General features: G+C 43.5%; 1 protein-coding gene across 1 annotated transcript in view; it reads left to right on the top strand.

Moving 5' to 3' along the window:
- FAF1 (Fas associated factor 1) overlaps positions 1 to 23,871 on the top strand; it is a 2,829,503-nt gene that overhangs the window by 679,784 nt on the left and 2,125,848 nt on the right. The window contains exon 7 of the mRNA XM_069642220.1: positions 19,005 to 19,110. Within this exon, the coding sequence (XP_069498321.1) occupies positions 19,005 to 19,110 (106 nt within the window). The remainder of the gene's footprint in view (positions 1 to 19,004; positions 19,111 to 23,871) is intronic.

Consider the following 23,871-nt stretch of genomic DNA (forward strand, 5'->3'; position numbering starts at 1 on the left):
GACAAGCCTTTGATTCAATAATGAGGTAACTGTGGGAGCATGGCTTGAAGTACATGATTTTCTTTCCGGCCAAACTAAAAGTGCTAGCAGATAATCAGTCGCACTTCTTCCACACACCGAATGACGCCTGGAACTGGTTGGATTCCAAATATAGCCAACCCACCAATTCAAACGCACGGAATGGCAAAGAAGACTAAATGATATCGAAACGCAGGACTAAGTCACAATGGACACACAATATGGTTGATGCCCGATGGAACTGCGAAAGAAGAGGAAGGTAAAATTGCCCGAACCCCTGACGGTGACCCCGCCGACACAAGTGAGACCGAAGGACTAAGCAATCCCATCTGTATCTTTTTTTTTTGTAATGTTTGTTGACGGAGCCCCATTGCAGTTCGTGGCAGGAGCTCGCTCCTGTCCCATAAAAATGTGGGGACCACAGTCAGCAACGGGGGGTGGGAAATGGGAGGGGGTAGGTGGGAGGAAGGGGAGAGAGATAGAGGAAAAAAGTAATAGATACAGCACAAACATACCACAGAAAGCAGACTATACCCAAAACACCACACATCGCGGTCGACCTGAGCAGAGGGTGATGGATGCCCTGAGTGAGGGGATAACCACATTCTGGGACAAAGAGTCACACCTAGGGAAACAATTGGAACCTCAGGCAATCCTGGTAGGGGGAACAATCAGCGGGACTGATGTACAACTACAAGCTGAATGTCGTGTAAGATAGGAACTTGGAATGTACGTGGCCTGGGCAGAAGATCTAAACGGCCCAAATTTTAAAAAAATGTATGTAGACATGGTCTCCATTGCACTGTTCCAGGCAACACGTATGACAGAAGATGACCTCAAGGGGTTGCAAAGTAACTGGGGAGGCACTATGATAGGCACCTCATACTCCAGGCTGATTCTCACATGGGTAGCACCCTCAATACCACTACAAGTACAGACTTCGATGGGAGATGACGGACGCACGTACATCATAAGGGGCACACTAGAGGGACACACTTCATGTATTGTGAACTCCTATGTGCCTAATTCCGTCAATGAAGACTACTTTCAGAAAGTAGGCGACCTACTCGGCAGACCAGACATCATCATTTGGAGGGGAGATTTTAATTGTTGTTTGCATCCAGACATAGATCGCACAGGGACAGGAACCTACCAATGACCCCACTCTACACAATCCCTTAACAGAATAGTTGAGGAACTGGATTTACAGGAATTATGGAGAGGGTCACATGGGAACGACAGGGAATATTCTTATTATTCCCTGGTACACGGGTCACACACTCGTCTGGATTACCTCTTCACGGGCACTGTAAATGCACACAGATTCTCCCAATCTGAATACTTGGGAAAAATAATCTGACCATACCCCATTGGTCAGGGTATTACAGATGGGTTGAAGTTGCCCGGTGATACCAGCCTGAAGGCTAGGAACAGAACAACTTAAGCATAGAGTCTTTAACGCAGTGATAAGGGAAGAGATCGTTTACACTGAGTGATAATGAGGGATCGGTGAGCAAGGCGGGAGTTCTCTGGGAAGCCCTTAAGGTAACAATTCGAGGGGTGTGCATTTAAAAAAAGGTGGGGATAAGACAGACTCTCTCTCGGAAGCTGAAAGAATCAGAGGGCATGATAAGGACTTTGGAAATAGATCTAGCAGAAGCTATTAAAATGCAAGCTTTTCATCAAGAAGCCTTTAACAACTTTGACAGAGACCGCTATACCAAACGAGTCCACGGGGAGGGGAATAAAACGGGTCGGCTGCTGGCGTGGCACTATACACACGTGTGGGAGCATACTCTGATGCTTCAGACCTACTAGAAATGTCACAATCCCCAAATTGACAGCGCTCCAGAGAGAAACACTATAATCTCCCATAGAGGTTGAGGAAATTGGATGAGCCCTAAAAAACGATGCAGAAAGGGAAGACCGTGGGAACAGACGGCCTGCCGGTCGAATACTACCTAGAGTATGCAGATATACTACTCCGTTTTGCAGAACGTCTACAAGGAGGCTTTCTCCCCAAATCCATAATGTAGGTGCTGATCACAGTCGTCCTGAAGCCCCGCAAGGACCAGCTTCTTTGCGGATCCTACAAACCCTTATCACTCTTAAACGTAGATATAAAACTCCTGGGGAAGATAATTGCATTAAGATTGGAGAAGGCAGCTATCAAAATCGTACACCCGGACCAATGTGGTTTTATAGGAGGGTGGAACACCTCTATGAATATCAGGAGGTTGCATTTCATAATGGAACACACCCATGAGTCAGAGGAATTGGCGGCCCTGGGTGCAACCAAGGCCTTTGATTCAGTGGAGTGGAAATGGTTGTTTAAGATGCTAGGGGGTATAGGGTTGGGCACCATAATGCAGTATTGGATCCAATTATTATATACTAACGGCCAAGCGAGAGTGAAAACCGCTGAGTGGATATTGGGGAAATGGACAATGGAGAGGAGCACCCCCAATATTATTCGCCCTGGCACTAGAATCCCTGGCAGGGTACTTTAGGCACTACATAAATGAGACTGGGATCAGAATTCGAGGTATAATGCACAACATATCACTATACACTGATGACGCACTGATATATGCAGGAAACCCTGTGCCAACATCCCAGTCATACAAGAGGTATTTCATAATTTTAAGAAATTATCAGGCTATAGTGTCAATGAGGAGACATTCTTGCTGTTACCCCTGGGGGCCATGAGATCACTGCCATCGAACTCGCTCCCACAAGGAGACATCCGCTGGGAACTAGAATCTGGGAATCACTATTTTCCATAACCTAGAAGGAACATTATAGTTCAACACAGGAAGAGCAATGGTGGGTATAGGAGAATCCATACAATTTTGGAAAACCCTCCCGATCTCCTTGATGGGGAGAATAGCCCTATGTAAGATTGTGATACTACCTAAGTTATTGTATTACTTTATTAATATCCCATATAAGATTTAGAAGATATTTTTCAAGATGCTGGGCGCCTACATCAGGGTACTGCTATAGGGACCCAATACACAATGGGTGGCATTAACTACTCTGCGAAGACCACATACAGAAGGGGGGCTTACACTGTCAGATTACAAGGATTATTACGCGGCGACCCAGCTGCTGACAGTCTGCAATTGGGTGGACACACCAGAAGGAGATTTGAAGCATCTAATAAGGGATTTTCCTTAACATAGGAAAGGGATAGAACTATTGTGGGACCCAACAGTAATTAAAGAACAGAGCACAATCCATACAATACCAAGGGATAACTGGACTCAGATACTGAGGAGTGCGTGAAGGCCCACACCCGTATATTCTGGATCTGCCGATGAGTTTTGACCCTGAAATCGGATGAATACTGACTAACCTAGACTGGGCTAGATTTAGGAGCAATGGATGCACAAAAGTGGGAGACCTCTGAGGAAGGGAAATTACTATCATTCCAGGAATGGCAGCAACGATACGACCTGCCGAAGGAGCTTTTCTAAGTTATGCCCGAATAGTCGGTAGAATAGCTGCCCTGTGTAAATGCACCCCCTGTGGAGCAGGAAATTAACCCTGTGATGCACCACTTGTAAAGCATCACCAATAATCGAGGTCTGATATCCCATCTCTATCAACACATACATTGGAGGAGGAAACTCCTGGAGTTAACTGAAAGCAAAATGGGAGTGAGACGTGGGAAGGGGGATAGAAGACGAGAAATGGGTTAACATATGGGAACAGGCCTATAAGGTGTCTAGAAACGCCAGGTTTACACTCACCCTATCCACTTATATCCACAGGGTATACATGACCCCATCTAGATGCAAGGGGGCCATGGCGGGCTTTTGGCATATGACCTGTGAGTGTCTGATAATCCAAGTCTTTTGGGAAGAAGTTGTGAACAAAACGAACACCTGGACTGGCAGTAAATATCTGTGAAACCCAAAACATGTTTGTGGGGCATATTACCAGGGGGAAACGTGCGAAACCTAGAAAGAAAAAGGTGGCCTTTCTACTCGCACTAGCCATATCAGAATTGCGATCTCTTGGAAACACCCGAAGGGCCCATTGGTCCTACAGTGGCTAAAAGATTCATATCGCTGGGGGATGGCAGAGATGGAATTGCTTAGGGACCAAACTCTGGCAAATGCAGAGGTGGACAATAGTTTGGATTGGGGACAAATGCTGAATGGCATGATGATCACTGCCGACTGCGTCCTCCGTGAAGAGAGGTACTAGGATCGGCAAATAGTATGATATAAACGGTTCTCCAGTGAGACCTACACAAGATGCAAAAATGACGGTCTGTATTATAACTGCCAAAAAATGGGAGATCCACACCTGTGAAGCGAACAGGGGCAAACTACCGATTCCCGACTGAACTTTTATAATTGGCACGCCCGCACCATGTACAATGTGTCAGTTACCCAAACCGATGAAGCAAATAGAGATGCTTGTTTTGTAATCTACATAGAAAAACCGTTGGTATGTTGCTTTGATGTTAACCCAAAATATGTGTTGAGGTACAAGTAATGTTTAATAATGAACCGCACAAAAAGCTGACATTGTATAAACACTCAAGCAATGTATAACGCAAGAAGCTGTATCTGCTCATCATTAAAGAAATTAAAATAAAATTCTCCCATGCACATTGTCTTTTGAGGAATTCACATATACCGAAATCGCATGCTTTTGTAAGTAGTTGACTGGTTTCATATTTGGAGCATGCATCCTGTGGTTTACTGAATTATTAAAGTAAGGGGGCTACTAATGTTAAAAAAAGAAAAAACATTTCCAATGGGAAAAAACATTCTATGGTTTAATATTTATTTGGTTTAAGATTTATTTGTATGCCCTGCAATGTATTGTGCTCTGCCCACTATCCGCTTTTATTCACATGAGCAGCTGGAGGTCCAGAGGTTTCCCGTTGAGCGCGCTATTTCCCCCTGGCTTCTTTCATGCCATAGTGCAGGTCAACCATTAATTCCATTGCTAAATCTTCACCCTTCAATAGAAGAAGTATGTTGAGAGGGAAACGCAAAATAGCATGTTGTCTCAAATTGTATTCCTTTTCTACTTCACAAATAAGGTATGGCATGTGATTGATTGCAAATAATTATTTGTTTACTTTGTGATCAAAATGTGTCCAGTGGGATAGACGCAGCTGATTTCTCTTGTGTTGGAGTTATATGTAGGTTCAATGCTTATGTGCTGCATTTTCTGTAGCAAATATTTCAGTTGCTGCATAAGACATGCACACACACACAGACAGACTGTTGTCTTTGATTTTCCACTGTTTATGTTCTCAAATTTCGGTTAACCGATTGCATCCCTTGCACTGGATGTTTTTATTTTTATTCAAACTTGATGGCACTGTTATTTTGTGTTTTGGTGAGGCTACGTACAACTAGGTATTTTAAAGATGGTGATGCCTGGTTATAGAAGGATGTTTTGAGATGCCAATTGCTCCTTTATATTCACATTCACCATCCTCCTGTGCTTAACTTTGCTTGTATTGCAATTCCTAATAAAACATATTAGCTGCTGGTGATTACTAACAAATGTTCTTAATTGTGTTGCTTTCCCCAAGGCATCTACTAAACGCAGGTCCCTATTTAAGATCTTGGGAGTGTTTTGCCCATATTTTTTGAAGGTCGGAGTAACATGTTTTTAGGGAGTAAAAGATGTATTCCCATACTCAACTGGAGTATTTTTTAGGTGAGAAATATATTTTTGAACATGCCTCATTGTGCCTAGTTATTGGTTCAAATATAAAAAGGCATTTTTACCTTAAACTACATGTTCAAATAAGGCATTCATATATATATATATTTTTCCTGACAACAAAATCTTAGAATTATTCACTCACATTTGCAAATTGTTACATACCAGGCGTAACTTCAGCTCATTGTGGTAAGTAATAAGAGTCTGGTCTAAGGTGGAAAGTAATAGTTCCACAGCTTAGCAGCCAGGTAGGAAAGGCTTTACTTCCATGTGTTTTCTTTTTGATTTCAGGGACTTATTTGTACAATGAGCAGCCAATGGAGGGTAGCCAGAGCCAGAAAAACATGTTCTTTGTGTTCATGTCCTCTCCTGGAAATAGTCTTGCTACTACATTATTGACATACTGGGCCTCATTACACGGATTGCGGTAGGGATTTACCGGTACCGGTAAATCCCTACCGCCTTACTACGAGGTCGCTTTGCGGGTTGGGGGATTTAACGCCTGCTTTTTGCAGGCGTTAAAATCCAACCCGCTAAGGGACCTCAGAGCTAATTACGGCACCGCAAAATTGCAGTGCCGTAATTGGCGCCTTCCCCATTCCCATAGAGCCCTATGGGGCAGAAATGGGAATGGGGAAAGGCAATGGGGAAAGGGGGATTTACCGCCCCTCCAACCTTGGAATGGGGCGGTAAATCCCCTTTCCGCCAAGGTGGTGCTGGTATTTTACCGGCATGAGCCATGGCGCTAATAGCGCCATGGCTCACCGCCTACCGGGTAATGAGGCCCACTGTGTAGGTATTGCCTTTGACAATACTTGAGGTCCAGAAATCACTTGCTGTCAAGATGGAAAGATTCTTTAAAAGAGATGATTGTAGGGAGTAGTTTGAGTTGGAAGAACATGAACTGATGATTATACTCTCTAGGGTCTTGAAATGTTGTTAGAAAGCAGTGATGGATGTTGAAGATTAAAGTGCGAGGGGGGATTGGAACTCAGCGACAGTCCAGTGGTGTTAAAGTAAGGTGAAAGAGGCAAAGCTTCCCAATGTTAACTTCTTCAGCATCTGTGTCATTCACAGGTAATCCAGCAGAGGGGCAAGGCCTCAATCGGTGCCTCTTCCTGGGCCAAAACCTGCTTGATCGGAGTTGAGGATAAAATGATCCTTAAAGTGAGATTAGAGTTAGTCAACCTGCAGCTCCCTCCAAACACGATGATTCATTGTAAAATTCTGCCCACCATTGGATAGATTAGATTGGCTGACTCTCCCATGTTAATGGATGGTATAAAGTCTTCTATCCAAAGTTCAACATTGCAATGTTTCCCCTTTGTCTTTCCTTTTTCTACAGAATATTCTACTCTTATTGGATGGAATGTTATAATAGCAGTAATGGCCCCCTCCTCAGGCCATTACCAATTGTAATATCCCTCTGCTCTTTCTAAATAATGTCCCTAGAAATGCAGAATTTTTACTTGATTCTACCCTTTTATTTTTCATTGTTCATTGTCTTTATGGGCTCCAGTATTCTGCTGAATTCTAGTTGAAAAATATACTGTTTATTTATTTTTTCATAAGTATACAGTGCTAAGCCCTTGAACATCAAGATGCTCTTAGATAAACCAAGTACACTTAATGAAGAAACCATAGCATATAATTCAGAGTACATGAAACTGTTTGCATAGGTGATTAGTACAGGTGCATCGTAAATATGTTTGATTGACATTCATTGTTTGTTACCCAGCCCCAGGGGGGAGCAAAGGGAGATAAAGTTAGGTGAACAGCAAAAGTTTAGTGCTTTTCTGAAGCTCCAGTAGAACTGGCCCAGAGGGTGGGCGGGTGTGAGTTCCATTGTTTGACGGCAAATGTTGGGAAGCTAAATCCCCCCAGCTTTTGGCCGGTTGGATTTTGTTTGGGTAATACAGTGGGTGTAGGCTGCGCTTGTTGGTCTGGTGGGGTTTGCTTTGGTGATTTTTTTTTTTTTTTTTCTATTTTTTGGGATCAGTAGGGAGAGGCTTTTTGGACAGGCATCTGTGCATAATAGACAGGGTCTTGAAGATGATCCGTTCACGAATTGGGAGCCAGTGGGCAAGTTTTCTTGTGGCTGTAATGTGCTCAGCTCTGGGAATGTTGAGTGCAGCACGAAGAGCGTTATTCTGAATGACCTGCATTTTGTGGATATTCGCATCTGTGGAGCCTACAAAAAGGGCATTGCAGTAGTCCAGTCTGGAACCTATGGTGGCGCGAGCTGTAGTCCTGCAACTATCTGTGGAGAGGAAAGGTCTAGCTGCATTGATTAGTTTGGTCGTGTAGGCAGTGCCGGAGGCGATGGCACTCCCTTTTGTTAGCAAGAGTAATGCATCCAAGTATACCCCCAGGGTTTTTACTACCAGGGAGACTGGGATTTTTACTTTATCTATGAGTATTGGGGGGCATAGTTTTTGTTTTATTACTGAGGCAATAATGTATTGCTATTTGGCTCAGCCAAGTACTTTCTCCTATCACTTTAATGAAATGCAACATCTCTGAGAAAATCTGGAGTGCAGATTACAAAAGGGAATGGACTAAGGTGCATATGTTTGTGTTTTGGAGAGGAGCAGTGAAGATGAGTGAGAGTAGAGTATGATTTGTGCCTATGGAAAGTACCTATGGAGAAACTTGAATTCGTAAGTTAGTGGAGAACAGCGGGAGTGAGTTAGTCATTTGTGTCAGTTATGTGTCATGAGTGACATGCCATCTAAGAGACCTCTGAGATAAATCCTTCTACTTCCCGTAGGGGTATAGAGATCTGTGTGAGAACTGGGATGGGAGTGGGGATGGGACACAGTATAAGAACTATGGTTGGTGGAACCGGTAGAATGTTTTGAAATCCAAAGATCTCCCTACTAGGGCTGGGCTAAATTTCCACTCGTGATATTTGCACTGGAATCTGCTTGTTCCCGTTCCACGAATTTAGCATTAAGGTTCCGCTGTCACTGAAATTTTGTCCGATTTTCACGTGGTGCGTTTCCTTGTTGGTTTTGTGTAGCATGACAAACTTTGCACAGGTCACTTTGTTTTGATCTGTGCTAGTTTTGCGCAGTGACATGAAGATTTGTATATTTTTTCCTAGCTCTTAGTTTCGCCTAGTGCCATGAGAAAGATTGCAGTTTTCGATTTGTGATAGGTTCATGCAGGAACACGAGAAAGTTCCCACAGCTATTTTGTGCTGTTTTTCGATCTGTGCTAGTTTTACACCAACACAAGAAACTTCCCACAGCTATTTTTTCAGTTTCTGACTAGGTTTGTGCAGCAGAACGAGAAAATTTGCCATTGCTCTTATTGAGCGTTGCTAGGTTCCTGCTGTAAGAGGATTCAATTCAGCACTACAGCTAAGTTAACGCCTAGTCTAGAATACTGAATGAAAACCCTTATTGATATATCTTTAGGTCCAGTTCATGCGTTCTGGATGACTACCCCTGTATAACACCCCTCTCTTGGAATCCCCCTGACCCCACTGAGCCAAGAAGTAGTTCTGTTTTGCAAGTTTAAAAGGTTTATTTGATAATTTAAAATAGATATATATATCACGCTTTATAATAAATTAATAATTGAATAGCACACTTAATCTGATATGATAAAGATCAACAACGGAGAATCTGGCACTAGCACACTTCTTATAATCACTAATGAGTTGACATGAAATGGATAAGGTAGCACACTGGTAAATAGGAACAAAAGTATAATGTGGTAGAGGATGCTTTATGTAAGCTCAGGTGGATGCAATATTCAATGAATGCAGTACAGAAAATACTCAATATGATTTCAACCAAACAATGTAATCACTTTTCTCTGGCTATTCACTCCCCCCCCTCTTTATGCAATGCAAGGAAATGGGAGGAAACACACAGTTCTCAGAAATGCAATCAATGTAATTCAGTTCAACCCAGCAAGCTTAGACAACAGAAAACAGATAGGAGTTTTGAAAACACAAGCCCAAATGCTTTGATATGTGCTAGCAATGGATGAGAAATATGCTAAATTTGCTTTTAATTCCCTTTCAGAGGTTCAGGGTGAGTGGTATCTAGTTAATATTAGTCCAGGCTCACACTAGCAATGATGCAGGGATAGTTAACAGGTTAAACGAATTTCTGGCAAATGGAAAAGCAAAACTGCTGTCTTTTTACACGTGAAGAAATTGCAAATCGCGGTAAAATTCGCGGATGCGTGTTCCGCGATTGGTAGGAATGTGGTTCTTGGTGCCATTCAAAGCTCAGATTCTAAGCTTTCTAAGGAAAGTTACTGCAAGTCTCTAACCCAAACGGTTACAGAGTTATGACCGATTTAATAGAGGTCGTTTTTGGTTTTGCAAATTTTAAAAGCTCAAAATGACAAGTGGCAGATTTTGCAGCTAAAATGACAGGTGACAGCTAGGAGGCAGTTCTACTTAGGTTAAATAGATTGAATTATATGATTTTAACTAAGAGAGGTGTTCTGAGTTTTGCTGAGTACTCACAAGAGATTTTGAACCGGAAAGCGACTTGGTCACGGACTTCAGTCTGGTCAGGTCTTCCCGGGTTCTGCTCACAGCGCCTGGCCTCTGGAACTGCTCACAGCGGTCTGGTCTGGGTCTCTCTGGGTACAGCACTGCTTTCTCTCTGCTAGGCACCGGTTCTCTGGGTCGGGTCCTGCCTTCTCTTTGGATATCTCTGTCACCGGGTTCTTGCAAAAGTTCTTGGCAAAATTCAGACGGCTCACCCGGCTGTCTGAAGAGTTCAGTTGCAAAAATATTTTGAGGCCTGCTGACAAATACTCTTGCTGGCAGTGGCCTTTTTGGTTAAGGTTCTGAAGTCTCTGTTTATCTTGGAGTCTAAGGGTTGGCTCTTTGAAGATTGATGGAGGTAAGTATGGATTTTTCCGGCAGAGTGCGTTGCAGCAAATGGAATTGAAGGTCCCTATCTGTCCTGACTCTCTGCTTTTATGTGTTTTTGAGAGTGGGTGTGTGTGTTGCATCACTAGACTTGCCCCTCTCACTTGTCATTGGTCCAGCTTTCATTCCTCCCCTTGATTGGGGAATGAACTGTGAGTCAGAGTGATGTCATTTTATGGCTTGCCAAGAGGGCACTCCCTTGTCAGATTGCACACTTTCTATATTTGATAATAAAAGACATATTTCACAGTTACACAGTTGCTTGAAATTACATATACATGGTGTGGCTGAATTTAGCCATGTCTCTGTCCAAATCTGCTCTTTCTAGGAGCTTGCATTCAGAGATGGCACATAATGGACTTTTTAACTGATTTTTCAATTTCTGACATGGACCCAACTTTACATACATGTGCGCAGGGAGTAGGGACATTAACTGATGAAGTTTCAGATTTTTAACATGCACACATTTAGAGTAATATCCACTTTTCCGCTGACACCCCCCTGTACATACCACCGGTTCTAAAAACCTCTTAAACTGTGGGCAGAAAAATCACAAGAATTATGGTATCATTTATAAAATTTTCACATGTCCGCACCATGAGTTATTAATCTTTTTCTAAACAATATTCTGGCTACAAAGGGGTGTGGTTTTCTCTCAGCACAAGGTAGAAATACTGGTTAATCCAGTTCTGCCAAGCCAGCTTGCTCTCACAGGCAGTGCCCCTCCCAGCTCCTGCCAAGAGGAAGCTACATTTTACGACTGCGTAATAAAACCTTTGCCTGAGTGAAGAGGGCTTTGTTCACTCTCCTGCAGAGCACAGGTAATTCAATTATCAGATAGATGGCATATCCTTAGTGTGGGCAGCAAAAGGAAGGTTGGCCTGGGAACACAGCTGTGACTCAAGTTTCACTCCTGATGGGGGTAGTTGCCAGGCAAATTGGAATCTCTTTAAGCTGTCATTTCTGTTCCCCAGTTTCTGCATTCAAATAAAACTAAACATTTTCACATATGCAGCTAGAAGGCTGATTCTAAGTTTAAAACTATGACATTTAAACAGTTACAAAGGCATGTGACACCAAACATAGGTCACTCATTTAACCTAAACATTTTCGATTTTAGTGTCTTTAAATCCAGTGCAACTTAAACTGCTGACTCCATAGCAGTTTTGTTATAAGCATTGTTTTGGGCTCTTCATTTCCCAGATTTTGTAGGCACACAACACTCCATTCTACCAAATGTCTGCTGGTGTTCAGTAAATATTTTGCACATATTGCAATGTTTGAAAATAGGCATTTTGACTTGCCTTCAGGGAAACAGAGTGGTTTTAAAACGCCGGCTTTTGGATAGTGGTGAGTACTGGTACTGCACCCATTTTTGGGATTTAAGAAATGAATTCCCCACAATTCTAGGTTGCATTTGGCAATCAGCATTTCCATTCCCAATGGTTTCAGACTACTGTCCGGGTAGTCCAATGGTGGTTTTAAAGCGCTTTGAAGCTAACCGGCGCTACTGTTTTTCCTTTGGCAACCCATTTCCCTCATGGCAACCCGGCCTTTCATTCTCGCACTGGTGGGTGGCAAGTGAGGCAACCATTTTAGTGTGCGCACAAACTGCGCAGCTTTCCTGGATTTCGGCGCACATGTGGGTTTTCCGCCATCTTGAATTTTCTAAGCCCACAGCACCAAATGTTGTGGCATGATAGCTTAAACGTGGGTCAGGACACCCAACACTGCACACCGCGAGAAACTTCACGCTGTTCATTTTGATGAGCAGGGGTGGCAGAACGGTGGATTGGTGGGAAGCGGTTCATAATCGGACAGGTTTCATTGACACGGGTGGTGGACCAGAATTTAACCATTTTGCCAAACCAAACAAGCAAGCTACATGTTTTAAGTCAATAAAAGATGAGATGTGTCGATTACATGTCAGGCATTGGACAATATGGCCAACATTTCCCAACCAATCTAAGGACTCTTGTGAGAAATTTCTTGAATAGCTTTATAGATAACTCTGTTCCAACAGGAACCTTGTGAGAGAGGACAGTGATGTAGAGCACTGTATCTGCTGGTGGTGTTGGATAGAGGATTGCAGAGGGAGGGACACAAAAAAAGTCAGAGCCTTGCACTGTGTTGGTAAGAAAGGTATTGTAAGTGGACATGGATTGAGATTTGGTGGATTTAAGTGACTGCTGAAGGATCAAGCGCTTTCTTAGAAATTGTAGGGTGTGGTCAGATTTATTTATTTATAACATTTTTGTAATTCCCAAATGCAAAGGTATCACAGCATTTGTACAGAATAGACCGGTTAAGAACAAGTACACAGCCAGATGTAACTGGCATTGTAGTAGAAGCCGATTGCGGATGGGGTGGTGAGAATAGTCATTCATATTTATTAAAAAGCCTTGTTTTTTTTTACTAACTTCTGGAAGATAGTATAGGCGGCTTCATCTCTTATGTGTGCAGGTAGTGAGTTCCAGATTCAATCCCATAGCAGAACTTCCTACATGTGATTACTCCTGCTCCAACTCAATCTTCCTCTCTGGGAGAGGTAAGTTGTTTTTGGTTAGTGACAGTAATCAGTTTAAACACTGGTCTTCACCTGGACGTACAAAAATTTTCAAAGCACGATCCACATTCTATAATGGTGCTGTATACATAGACCTTAACCTTGCGCAATGTTTTTAATGTACTTTCTTCATAGTTTGGCATATGCTCATGGTACACATACATGCAACAATAAACGGGTCCCAGACAGATGATAAAATGTTTGTGAATGCTACTGTGGGTGCAGTAATGATCATGTAAATTAACCAATTAATAGAAGAATGGTCTCAAGAATGATAACATGAAGAACGTTTTCTGTGTTTGTTGTAATTATTATTAATGGAAAGAGTCTAATGAATTTTGCGCTCTGATATTAGTTTCATTCTCAGGTCTTAGTAATTGTTTCGCCCTTACTATAGCTTCCAGTGTGTGCATCTGACTTGTTTGCATTAATGCTTTGTCTTTGTGGTTCTGGATGCTATACTAAAGGGCACAGTGGTGTATTGGTACTTTCTTGTGATGTGCTTCTGGATGCTATAACATAGGCACAAATAACAGATGGATGAGTCAAGCTTGTTTGTACTGTCCAGTGCTTATGGCAAGGTAACCTATACACCAGCTGCAGAGTTAGGGGCAAGTGTTTAGTACTTTGCCAAGTGCCTCTGGGTGCAATAATGCAACAGTGCTTCCCCTTCCTCCTGTGATAGTTATTCATCTGTTGTACAGCCCACTATTGCCCAGGCTCCCACTTGCCATGGCCCAGCAGTCAGGACTTGTCTCACTGGGGATCTGATCTGGTACAAAGTATAATCTCAATCCACATAGAGTCCTTCTCTTTTTACTTGCCCACTTGAGCACACTTCGGGCCAATGATGCATCCATTCCCTTCGGTCCTCTACTGGTTTTACAAGCAAACTGCCAATCAATCTACTAGTTGTTTACACAACACAGAGACAATACTTCATCAAGTTCTGACATATGTATCACCAACAAACTCACACAGACCTACACTATCACTAACATACCTCTTGCTGTCTACATCTCACCATCCCGTTGTCTGTGAAAAATGTTGCTAGCTTTCCTGTCCCGTTTTCTTATTGCCACTCCTTCTGTCAGATAAAGGGCTTATTCATGTCGGGGACACAATAGTTACTTCCCGGACAAGCCAGGTGCTCTGCTACCACTACTGTGGTCATTTTGCTCCATATAAAAGCTTCATAACAAAGTGTTGTATTTCATATTTTAGAGGAATATAGTGTGCTACTGTGGGTGCAGTAATGATCATGTAAATTAACCAATTAATAGAAGAATGGTCTCAAGAATACCATGAAGAACGTTTTCTGTGTTTGTTGTAATTTTTATTAATGGAAAGAGTCTAATGAATTTTAATAAAGCTTTATGGTTTCCCCTGCATTCTAGACCAGGTGGTAATGACCCAGAAGCCCAAGGTTACATGGGCAAATGGCCGTTAACAACTGCAATGCGGACTGTAAAGCTATTATTTCTTTACCAGTCATATTTACTTGTTCTGAAAAGTAGTTATTTCCATAAAAAGTATCTAAAACTAAATTACACATCGTAAAGATAGCAAAAATATATATTTTTTAAGTCCTGTTTCTTCAGTACCTTTGCCCTTGTATAATCTCTAGCATTTCTACATCGACAATAGTGCTGTTATAATAATAGAGGCCCAAGCTAACATTCCATTTCTGGAAGGCTCTTTACCAGAATTTGTGGTCTCCGATACAGAGCCTCAATGATCTCCAAGTTATTGTTCATTTCATCACAATGGCGATGCATAAGTGCGGCCATTGTCTCTTCCTCCCTCTCGTACATCAAATCGCCCAAAGTGAGGGATAATGAAAATACCTTTCTCAAAATATTAGGTTTAGAGCAGTGAAGAGAAAACACAGGTAAATAATCCCGCCAATGGTACAGTCTCAATTGGATTCCTCCACCCCTGTTCCAACAAGAATTCTTCAAACATTTAGCCGCCTAGTGATTTGCCTTCTCAAATCTAGGCATTTCATAATATATAAATATGCTTCAGACTAGAGTCCTTTATTTTAATCCAGTCTTAAAGATTTTAATATATGTGCAGCAAACCAATCTAGTACAATCCCTATAGTGCAGCTGTTATATTTCTTCTTAAAACCTCTGCAATTTTAGAATACACAAACTCCACATTTGTAATAGAATCTTAAGATATTTGGTTCTTTGTCCCAACACATCTTTATTTATGTTTTATGAGCAATCCATAAGGCATTATTTGCAAAAGTCATACCCAGGTAATTATAACTAAACTCCAACTGATTATCATCTAAATACCAATTAAATGTACATATCTTTCTCCCAGATGAAACGATTCTTCATGTTTAGGTCTAACTAGAGAGCCTTAAAATAATCTCTAGCTGTTTTCAAAGCTTTCCTGTATGCTGTTAGGGGTTGGAGGGGTAACCATGAGGTATTCTTTCACTGGATTGAGAGGGGGAACAATCCTTGTCTTGTATAAAATGGGGGATCATAATCTATATTTACTAAATGTTTTCAATATCTGCAACCAACAGAATAAACAAAGAGGGCATACTTGCCTCACATCTGTATCCTGAATGGAGTATATATGTTCTCCACATCTTAAAGTCTCAGATAAATTACTGTAAACCAGTTTAATAATTAAGACAACCTACCCTGGACGCCAACCCTCCAGCTTATGCCAAAGAATGTTTCTATCTGAATCAAAAGCTGGACTGAGGTCCAAAAAGCAAACTACAATCGATCAATGATCTAGAGCTGAAAATCTGTCTTAAAAGCCTGTGATTGTTGGCGATAAATGTTTGTTCTGCTGCCTTACCTAGTTACTAGACCGCTCATGAAAACGTTACCAAACATATCTAAGAGGGCAACCAACCTGTAACAGTTGAGGGCGGAAAACACATCCTCCTTTTTTGTGTATTATATTTATATCAGCACTATAATTCCCTGGCCTCAAGAGTTAGACATAGAGTGCACCTGAATGATTGCAGTGATGACCTCGGTCATAATCCCAGCCCACCATTCCAGGCAAGACACCAGCATTGCCTGTTTTATGTCGCCTGTTAAACTAGCCTTTGCTCTTTGTAGCTATTCAATGTGTGGCAATATTTCTGAATATGTTGTACAGGTTATTTCACTGAGTGTCTGTGCAAGAAAGCACAGTATATTCACCAGCATAGTAAAGTCCTGAATTATGCACGCAAGTTTTCAGAAAATGTAAATGTTTTTTGGTTCTGCTTTTAAAAAATGCATTTGATTACTTTAAAGTAAATGCTTTTTCTTTAGACATAAGACACTCTTTGTATTCCTTTTATAGCTCTATCATTACCTGGAAGGTTTGGGGTTCGTAAGCTATTATTGCTCCACGGACATGCCGTGTAAGTTGCTGTGGCCCAAGGTGGTAATGTTGAGCGGTGCAGATGGGTTGGCAGAGGACAAAGGTCAGAGGCAGGGCCAAACTGTGCATCCACAGCAACATGTCGGGTGACAATGGTGTGTAATCTGTAAATGGCAGAGAACACCAGGCCTAAAAAGGCCTGGTAAATTGTAAATTCCGGGAGAATAGTGGAACTATGGCAAGCAGCAAGTGGATAGAGCAGCACACTGAGTGTGGCCCCCATCATGGTGGTGACATGATAGAAACTGAGCTGTACCATGCATTTCAGCTTGGAGTTTGGCCAATCGGGCAATGCCATGCCCCTCTCCAGAGAACGAAATAAGAATATAATTGTTCACTTTAGTTGATAGCGTTTTGAAAGCTATAAGTAGCCAGCTGCATTGTGGGAAGGTTTGATCCAGTAAATCCTTGTCAAAGGACGTTGCCTATAACACACGTTGGTATGGTTCTGAATTTGATTTGATCCTGGTTAGAACAAAGGACTTTCAGTTGATTGGAAGCTGGCTGTGCAGCAGCTCTTCTATTTGACGAGTACGTAAAATCCTTTTTGGCATTGTAAAAATCATTCCGGCTGAGTTTTTTTACAGGCAATTTAGATCTGTTTTGAGAAACCACAAACACCATGCCCTGTCTGATACTAGGATGTGATTGGTAGACCTGAAGCTCTAAATTTTGAGATTTGCATTGTTCTTGACCTTCGATCCTGCGCTCAAACTTTTAGTGGCATATTGCAGCTCCCTGGGGCATAACCTGACCTAATGGATGTGAGCAGAGGTCCCATGGGGGGGTGTAATATGCCCCTTGCAGGCCACAAAAAGCCATGAGCTGTGCTGACATAAGGATGAGGTTGGGTCCCCCTGCCTTAAGGAATGCATGCATAGCCTTTTTTCCCTGCCATTTTATAGCTTGAGGGCACCAATTGCCTGCTCTGTAGATGCAGAAAGGGATGTGCAGTCGCAACTTGTCGCTTTGCTCATCGACCATACGTTGAGTGCACCTTATTTTAGGTCACTGTGCCCGGAGCATGCCAAAGGTTCATTCCGAGCACCGTGAAAGCAGATTACTGAAACTGAGAATGTTGTATTCTTTGCTGATAATATTTAGCAATAACTGTTCATTTAAAACCTGGAATCACAGGCAAAAACATCATTTGAATAGGTGATGTGTTTATGATACAAGACCTACAAAACAGTGATATTCAACAAAAAGGTAAGCTGTGCAACCCCCGTCACCTTGACGACCCCCCAGTATTAATTGCATTGTCGGATAACATCAGTTAAAAAAAAAAAACTCAGTGAATTTTTAAAAAAAAAAGATATTGGGGTGGGGTTTCATCCGAAAATGTTCAGTAAAATAGCCTGGTGATGTAACAACGACGTACCCTAAATCCAATTGCTAGAAAAATAATATAATCACGTTTGCACCTGTTTTGGACAGGAAACAGATGGATGCATTGTGAGCATTGTGTATCTTCGGAGGGATTGATGCAGGATTATCATTTTAGCAGTTTTGGAGATGGAGGTCATATGAAAGGATTCACCGGGTTTCCTAGAAGGGCAACGTTTTATTGCACGTGCAGCACTAATGGCGAGGCGTTGCTGTGCCCATTCCGCGCACTGTGCCCTATGTGACTTTGTTTTAGGCTAGATGGATTCCATCCTAATGACATGGACCCTTTCACGAATTATCCCGTCTCTTTCAGCAAGAGTGCTGCATTTCGGCTGAGTTTCATTTTCACTTCAAGACTTCATTTTTAGTATCGAACTTAATGTTGAAATATTTGTCTCTTTATTGTAATAAACTTTATTTTCAGATTGAGTAGAAGTAGTGTGGTCGTGAATGAGCCATGAATTCCACCCTCACCATTCCACTCCAAGATAAACTTAACTCTGCGTGCATTGTATACGTAGTTTTGTCCTTAACGTGATAAAAGCCTGGCTCCAGGCGTTATTGCAGCACTGTTACAATATAATGTATTTCCGTACATGTGTTGGGAATTGCATGGGCAGCCTAAAGTAATCAACAAAATAATTTGCCAAATGACTACGGTCCATTGTTATCGGCTCTGCGCCCGCTTAATTAATAGTGCCAAACATTAATTTTCTACAAGGGCGTGCTTTTCAGGGGATAACAGTAAAGTATCTGTTTCTCTTTTTTCATCTCTTGGTGGAAGATCCACAGTTTTCAATGTGTCAACCATGTGTAAAAAGAAAAGGTTAGCCTTTAGCCCTCCCATGGTTAGTTGCATCTTGTAGCCTTGCTTCTACAGACTAAAGAGGATCATGATATCTGCCCGAGCCTGTCTACTTTCAGCTCGCGTCTCCTGGGGTTTATACATCCAGCTTCAAAGCAAGCTAGAACATGTTCATCACTGATTCCCGTTTCTTGTTTTTCTTTCAACCCTTCCAGTGCCCTGCAGGAGTCATTAAATCAAAACTTCATGCTGATTATAACCCATCGAGAGGTCCAGCGGGAGTACAACCTCAATTTCTCAGGAAGCAGTACTATTCAGGAGGTGAGTCCTGTGATGTTTCCCAGCTGATGGAGGAAAGGCGCTCGTAATGGCTTATGCTTGGCCTCAGTAAGCAGGCTCACCACGTCTCGTAAATGTTCGATTTGTTTCCTTTACATTAAATATTGAAAACATTAGCAGCGTGGTAAATTATAATTAAATGTTAAATTAGGCAACATTAGAAACATTCAGCATGGCTTGTCATCTCAAAAGATGAAAGGGCAACAGATACTAATAAAATAAACATTTGGTAGATGATGTGCAACCTAGAACAATGGTAGCCTGTGGATTGAACGACAAATGTATCTTCTAGCACAATATAAATATAATTTGCTTTAACAGCATTAGAGTGAAGACAGTTTTGGTAATTATGATTTATCATGACTTTCGAACAAAAAGTTTTAAATTCTTTCTTGAATTATATTAACTGCCGTTTAATCATGCACATTTCAGTTTGATCACTAACAATTTCTAGCTTTTCTAATAGGCTACTGTGTATTTTGTTTTTTCACTATCTTTTAATGCAAACTTAATCAGAATTGGCTCATAGTATCTTGTTTTTTTAAAACTGATTCTAGAAGCAAACCCATTTTAACTAACATTTTTGGAAATTCCAGAAAAATGCACCACCCAAATGAATTTATAGTAAAAAGTTTGTCAATGGGTAGTGCCACTATACTGCTATTGGAGCAGACATTTGTCAAATGCAATAGTTTGTTGCTAATTTCCAGTAACTTAATAAGAAAAGAAAAATACAATTGACTTCAATTACTGTCTAGCATTGTAACTTTCTTAGTAAGGCCATACTTATTTAAATTGCTTTTGGTGGCAGTGTGTAATGCAACAAAATATAGAGGTTGAGCACAACTGAAATATATATATATATACATATATATATATTTCTGAGGCTTGTGGAATCTGCTTAGATCACATGCTGTGCATAGGCCGACATCTAGTGGAAGCTGCGGAGTATTAGTTTGTTTTTTCGAAACTCGAAAATGGGCGTCGACACAGGGCGTGCCAGTAATACTATCCCTAGTGTGACGTGCACTGTACCCAAGTTCCCTCACGCGTCTAGGATCCTCGGATTGTTTTTTTCTGCTATACTTGTCGGAAGCATTTTGCAGAGTCCCCTGGCCTTAGCCATACTTTTGCTAAAATATTAATTTATTTACATCCTTCCCCTTCCCAACGTCAAACTTCGACACTCGACGCCGGCTGGAGAAGAAATCGACCGTCGGCTGCTGCACGACGGATTTGGGCCTCGGAAGGCCTCTGGCCTCGGCCCGGGCCTTGGGAAGGCCTCTGGCCTTGGCCCTGCAAGTAGGGAGAGTGGGGGGTTGTACATACTCTACACTCTTGGTATATAGGTACTCCTTATACATTTCCTACACTAACAGTCCGCTACCTCAAGGTGCGTATGGAGGGTACCCCTTTTCAATTCTGCCCCAAGTGCAATTGCAAATACCCTTGGGTCGACAGGCACGCCACGTGCAATCTCTGCTTGCTGAGGGACCACCCCGAGCGAACTGCAGAGCGTGTAGTAGGTTTAAACCTAAGACACTTAAGGACCGTTCGACGCGTTGGGCCCACCACGCCAGGCAGGCGGCCATGGCAGCGGAGGCCGCCTTCAGCGACGCCGTACTTTCGGACGGCGAGGGCATTACGGCGTCGAAAGACAGCCGAGCGCAAGTCCCCGACCTCGGAAGGTCATCCGGCAGGGCGGCTATGGGGAAGACCCCCGGCGACACAAGCGCTTCACACACCACACACACCACACACACTAAACACACAAAGTCCAACCGAGACTCGACGACGTCGAGTTCTCGGAAAGAGGCACAAACAGAACGGTCCGATTCGGTGACCTCTGGGCGCTCTCGATCGAGATCGCCGCATGATTCCAGGCAATCATCCACTCTTGCCAAGGGTGCCTTGCTCCCTAGGCTAACAGAAGTTCGATCGTCGGAAGACAAAGACGACTTCCACCCCCAGGCCGTGCTCCAGGAGTCAGAGCCCACAGTTAAAATCAGCGAGGCCCCACGCTCGAAGGACAGGGACCCCTCCCCCGATCCTCGACGCCAGGCGTTGAAAACCTCCGGAGCCACAAAAGGACAGCAAAAACATTTTTCCACTCGCGGGGAGGGGGGGAAACAGCAGAAGAAGCAGCCTTTGCACTCTTCCACACCTGTGAAACACCACTCCCCCTAAACAGACAGACAAAACCAGGTCTGCTGATATGTCTAAAACCAGCAAATCTTCTCAAGATAAATCCCAGAGACTGGCTGAGAGAGTCATTCCCAGTTCCAAAAAATGGTCGAGTGAAGACATAGATAGGGTCATGTCAAGGATGTCATCTTTGGTTGATTTTTACGATAGAAATCCAGAACATTTCCTTTCGTATGATCCACAAGGGGTGACACCCTCAGGCTCTAATGATCCTATCTCCCTGAGTAAGCCCCGGTTTGAAACACTGATGAGGTCTACTGACCCCTTCGAGGTACAACCATACTCAAGACCAAACTCACTTTATCAAGGAGAGGCCTCCTTTGGTGAGGACCAAGAATTTGGCATGGTAGAAGAGCAAACCAGGATGGGCTACTATGGGGATGATGAGGACCAAGAAGAGGAAGAGGAGGACCCGGAAACATACAGAGTAGATACCCCGGTAGAAAACAAAGCCCCGGTTACCGACTCCCCTGTCGATAACCAACCCCTCCTAAACGAGGTTCTCGCACGTGCAGCAGAACATTTCCATATTGACACTCACGGTGTCCAGGAGGAGAGGGACTTCGCAGAGGAGTTTGTGGGAGAAAGGAGGCCTGTTGCCCAGACCATCCCTATCCTTAAGTCCATTCAGCGAAGAATAGAACCATCCCTGGTGAACCCGAACCTCAACAGAACAGTCAATCCCAGGGTTCAAAAACTCTAGAGGGCAGCCCAGTCTGACCCTCTCTATATAAGAGGACATCTGAAGCCAGACTCCCTAGTTGTCACTAACACTCGTAAGAGGGCTGGAACACCCTTGTCATCGTCCGAAGCTCCTCCAGACAAGGAGAGCAAAAAACTATATGGTTTTGGCAGGAAAGTAGCCTCAACGTCCGCCTATCAAGCAAGGATTGCAAACTCCACCACCCTGTTGGCCAGCTACAACTGCCATCAGTGGGAAAAAGTCGCGGCACTCATAGCCTCTGCTCCTGAACCTTTAGAGGGCCAGTTAGCTCGGATTTCCTCAGAGGGTAGAGCCGTGTCTGGTTGCATTTTGAAAGCAACCTTTGACGCCGCGGACAACGCAGGCAGATTGATAGCAGAAGGCACTGTTATCAAGAGACATGCGTGGTTACGGCAGTCTGGTTTTAAGGCAGAAACCCAGGCATCATTATTGGACAAACCGGTGGAAGCCGATCTGTTGTTTGGTAAGGCGGTTGAAGACACACTGAAGAATGCCAAGGACGAATACGAGACACTCAAGTCCCTTGGCCAGTTAACCAATAAACCCCCTAACCAGAGAGGGAATAGTAATTTTCGTCGCCCACGCGGCCAAAATTCAGAGGATCTAACTATTCCCAGGGGCAGGGTACACAGTGGAACAACAGCCAACATTCTACCCAGGGTTACGGCAGGGGTAATAGGAGAGGTTGTGGTAAAGGCAGAGGCAGCCCCAGCAAGGGAGGCGGCACGCCTCCACCAAAGCAGTGACGCTCAGTTCAGGGTCCCTTCTCACGCAACCCCAGTAGGGGGACGCATTTCCAACTTCACCCAGGCTTGGGAAGGGATCACATCAGACAGATGGGTGCTGTCAACAGTATCCACAGGATATTGTATAGAACTACTGCAGCGTCCCCGGAACCATCCTCCACGACAAAGAGTACACTCTTTAGAACATCGGAAGATTCTCCTCGAGGAGATCGCCATTCTGCTAGAAAAGGACGCGATAGAACTCGTCCCGGGACACCAGGTAAACAAGGGTATTTATTCAACTTACTTCCTTGTGCCAAAGAAAGACTTGACAATGCGCCCAGTATTGGACTTTCGAGGGGATTGGGTCCTCCGACGTATTCCATATCTATGACATGTAATCACCACAGCTGTGCTGCTTCGGAAACTTTTTTCGGCGTCTGTGTCCTGCGTCGATGCGCCGTCGTCGAGGACCTCGTCCGACGTCATCCGATGTGATAAGTAGGACGCACGACGCCCATAGCCTGAGTTCCGTTTTTTCCACGAACGTGTTGCTTCGTGATTCTCAGTTCACGCCTCGACTCTTTGGAGTTCTGTTCTTCTCGGTTGTTCGAACCGGTTCGTTTTGTGACAATCCTTTGTGTGAAGATGTCTTCTACTTCGTCTTCGACCCCGCGTCCGGGTTTCAAGAAGTGCGGGGAGTGTGGGTCCAAGATGTCGGTGACGGACTCGCACGACGCCTGCCTCTGGTGCCTCGGGGAGGCCCACGACACGGATGACTGTATCGACTGCCAGTCGCTCACGTCCAAAGCCTTACGCGAACGTAAGAAGAAGTTGTCGGTAGGTCAGTAGAAGAAGTTGTTCGAGGCATTCTCGGAAGCGCCGACACCGGTCGTCTTCCAGGTCCTCTTCGAAGGACTCTGCCCGGCACGTTGCTTACCCCACCAGCCGTGCGACGCCGGAGGAATGGGCTTCTTTCGGGAAGAAAATGCTGGCGATTCATGAGTCGCAGGGTACTAAGCCGTCCGCGCCCCCGAGTGGGGTTGGTCGTGAGAGGTCGAGAGACACCGCTCGCAAGAGTGGTCGGCA

The sequence above is a fragment of the Ambystoma mexicanum genome, chromosome 1q (genome assembly GCF_040938575.1).
Source record: "Ambystoma mexicanum isolate Mex_15411 chromosome 1q, UKY_AmexF1_1, whole genome shotgun sequence".
In the NCBI taxonomy this organism is placed as follows: domain Eukaryota; kingdom Metazoa; phylum Chordata; class Amphibia; order Caudata; family Ambystomatidae; genus Ambystoma; species Ambystoma mexicanum.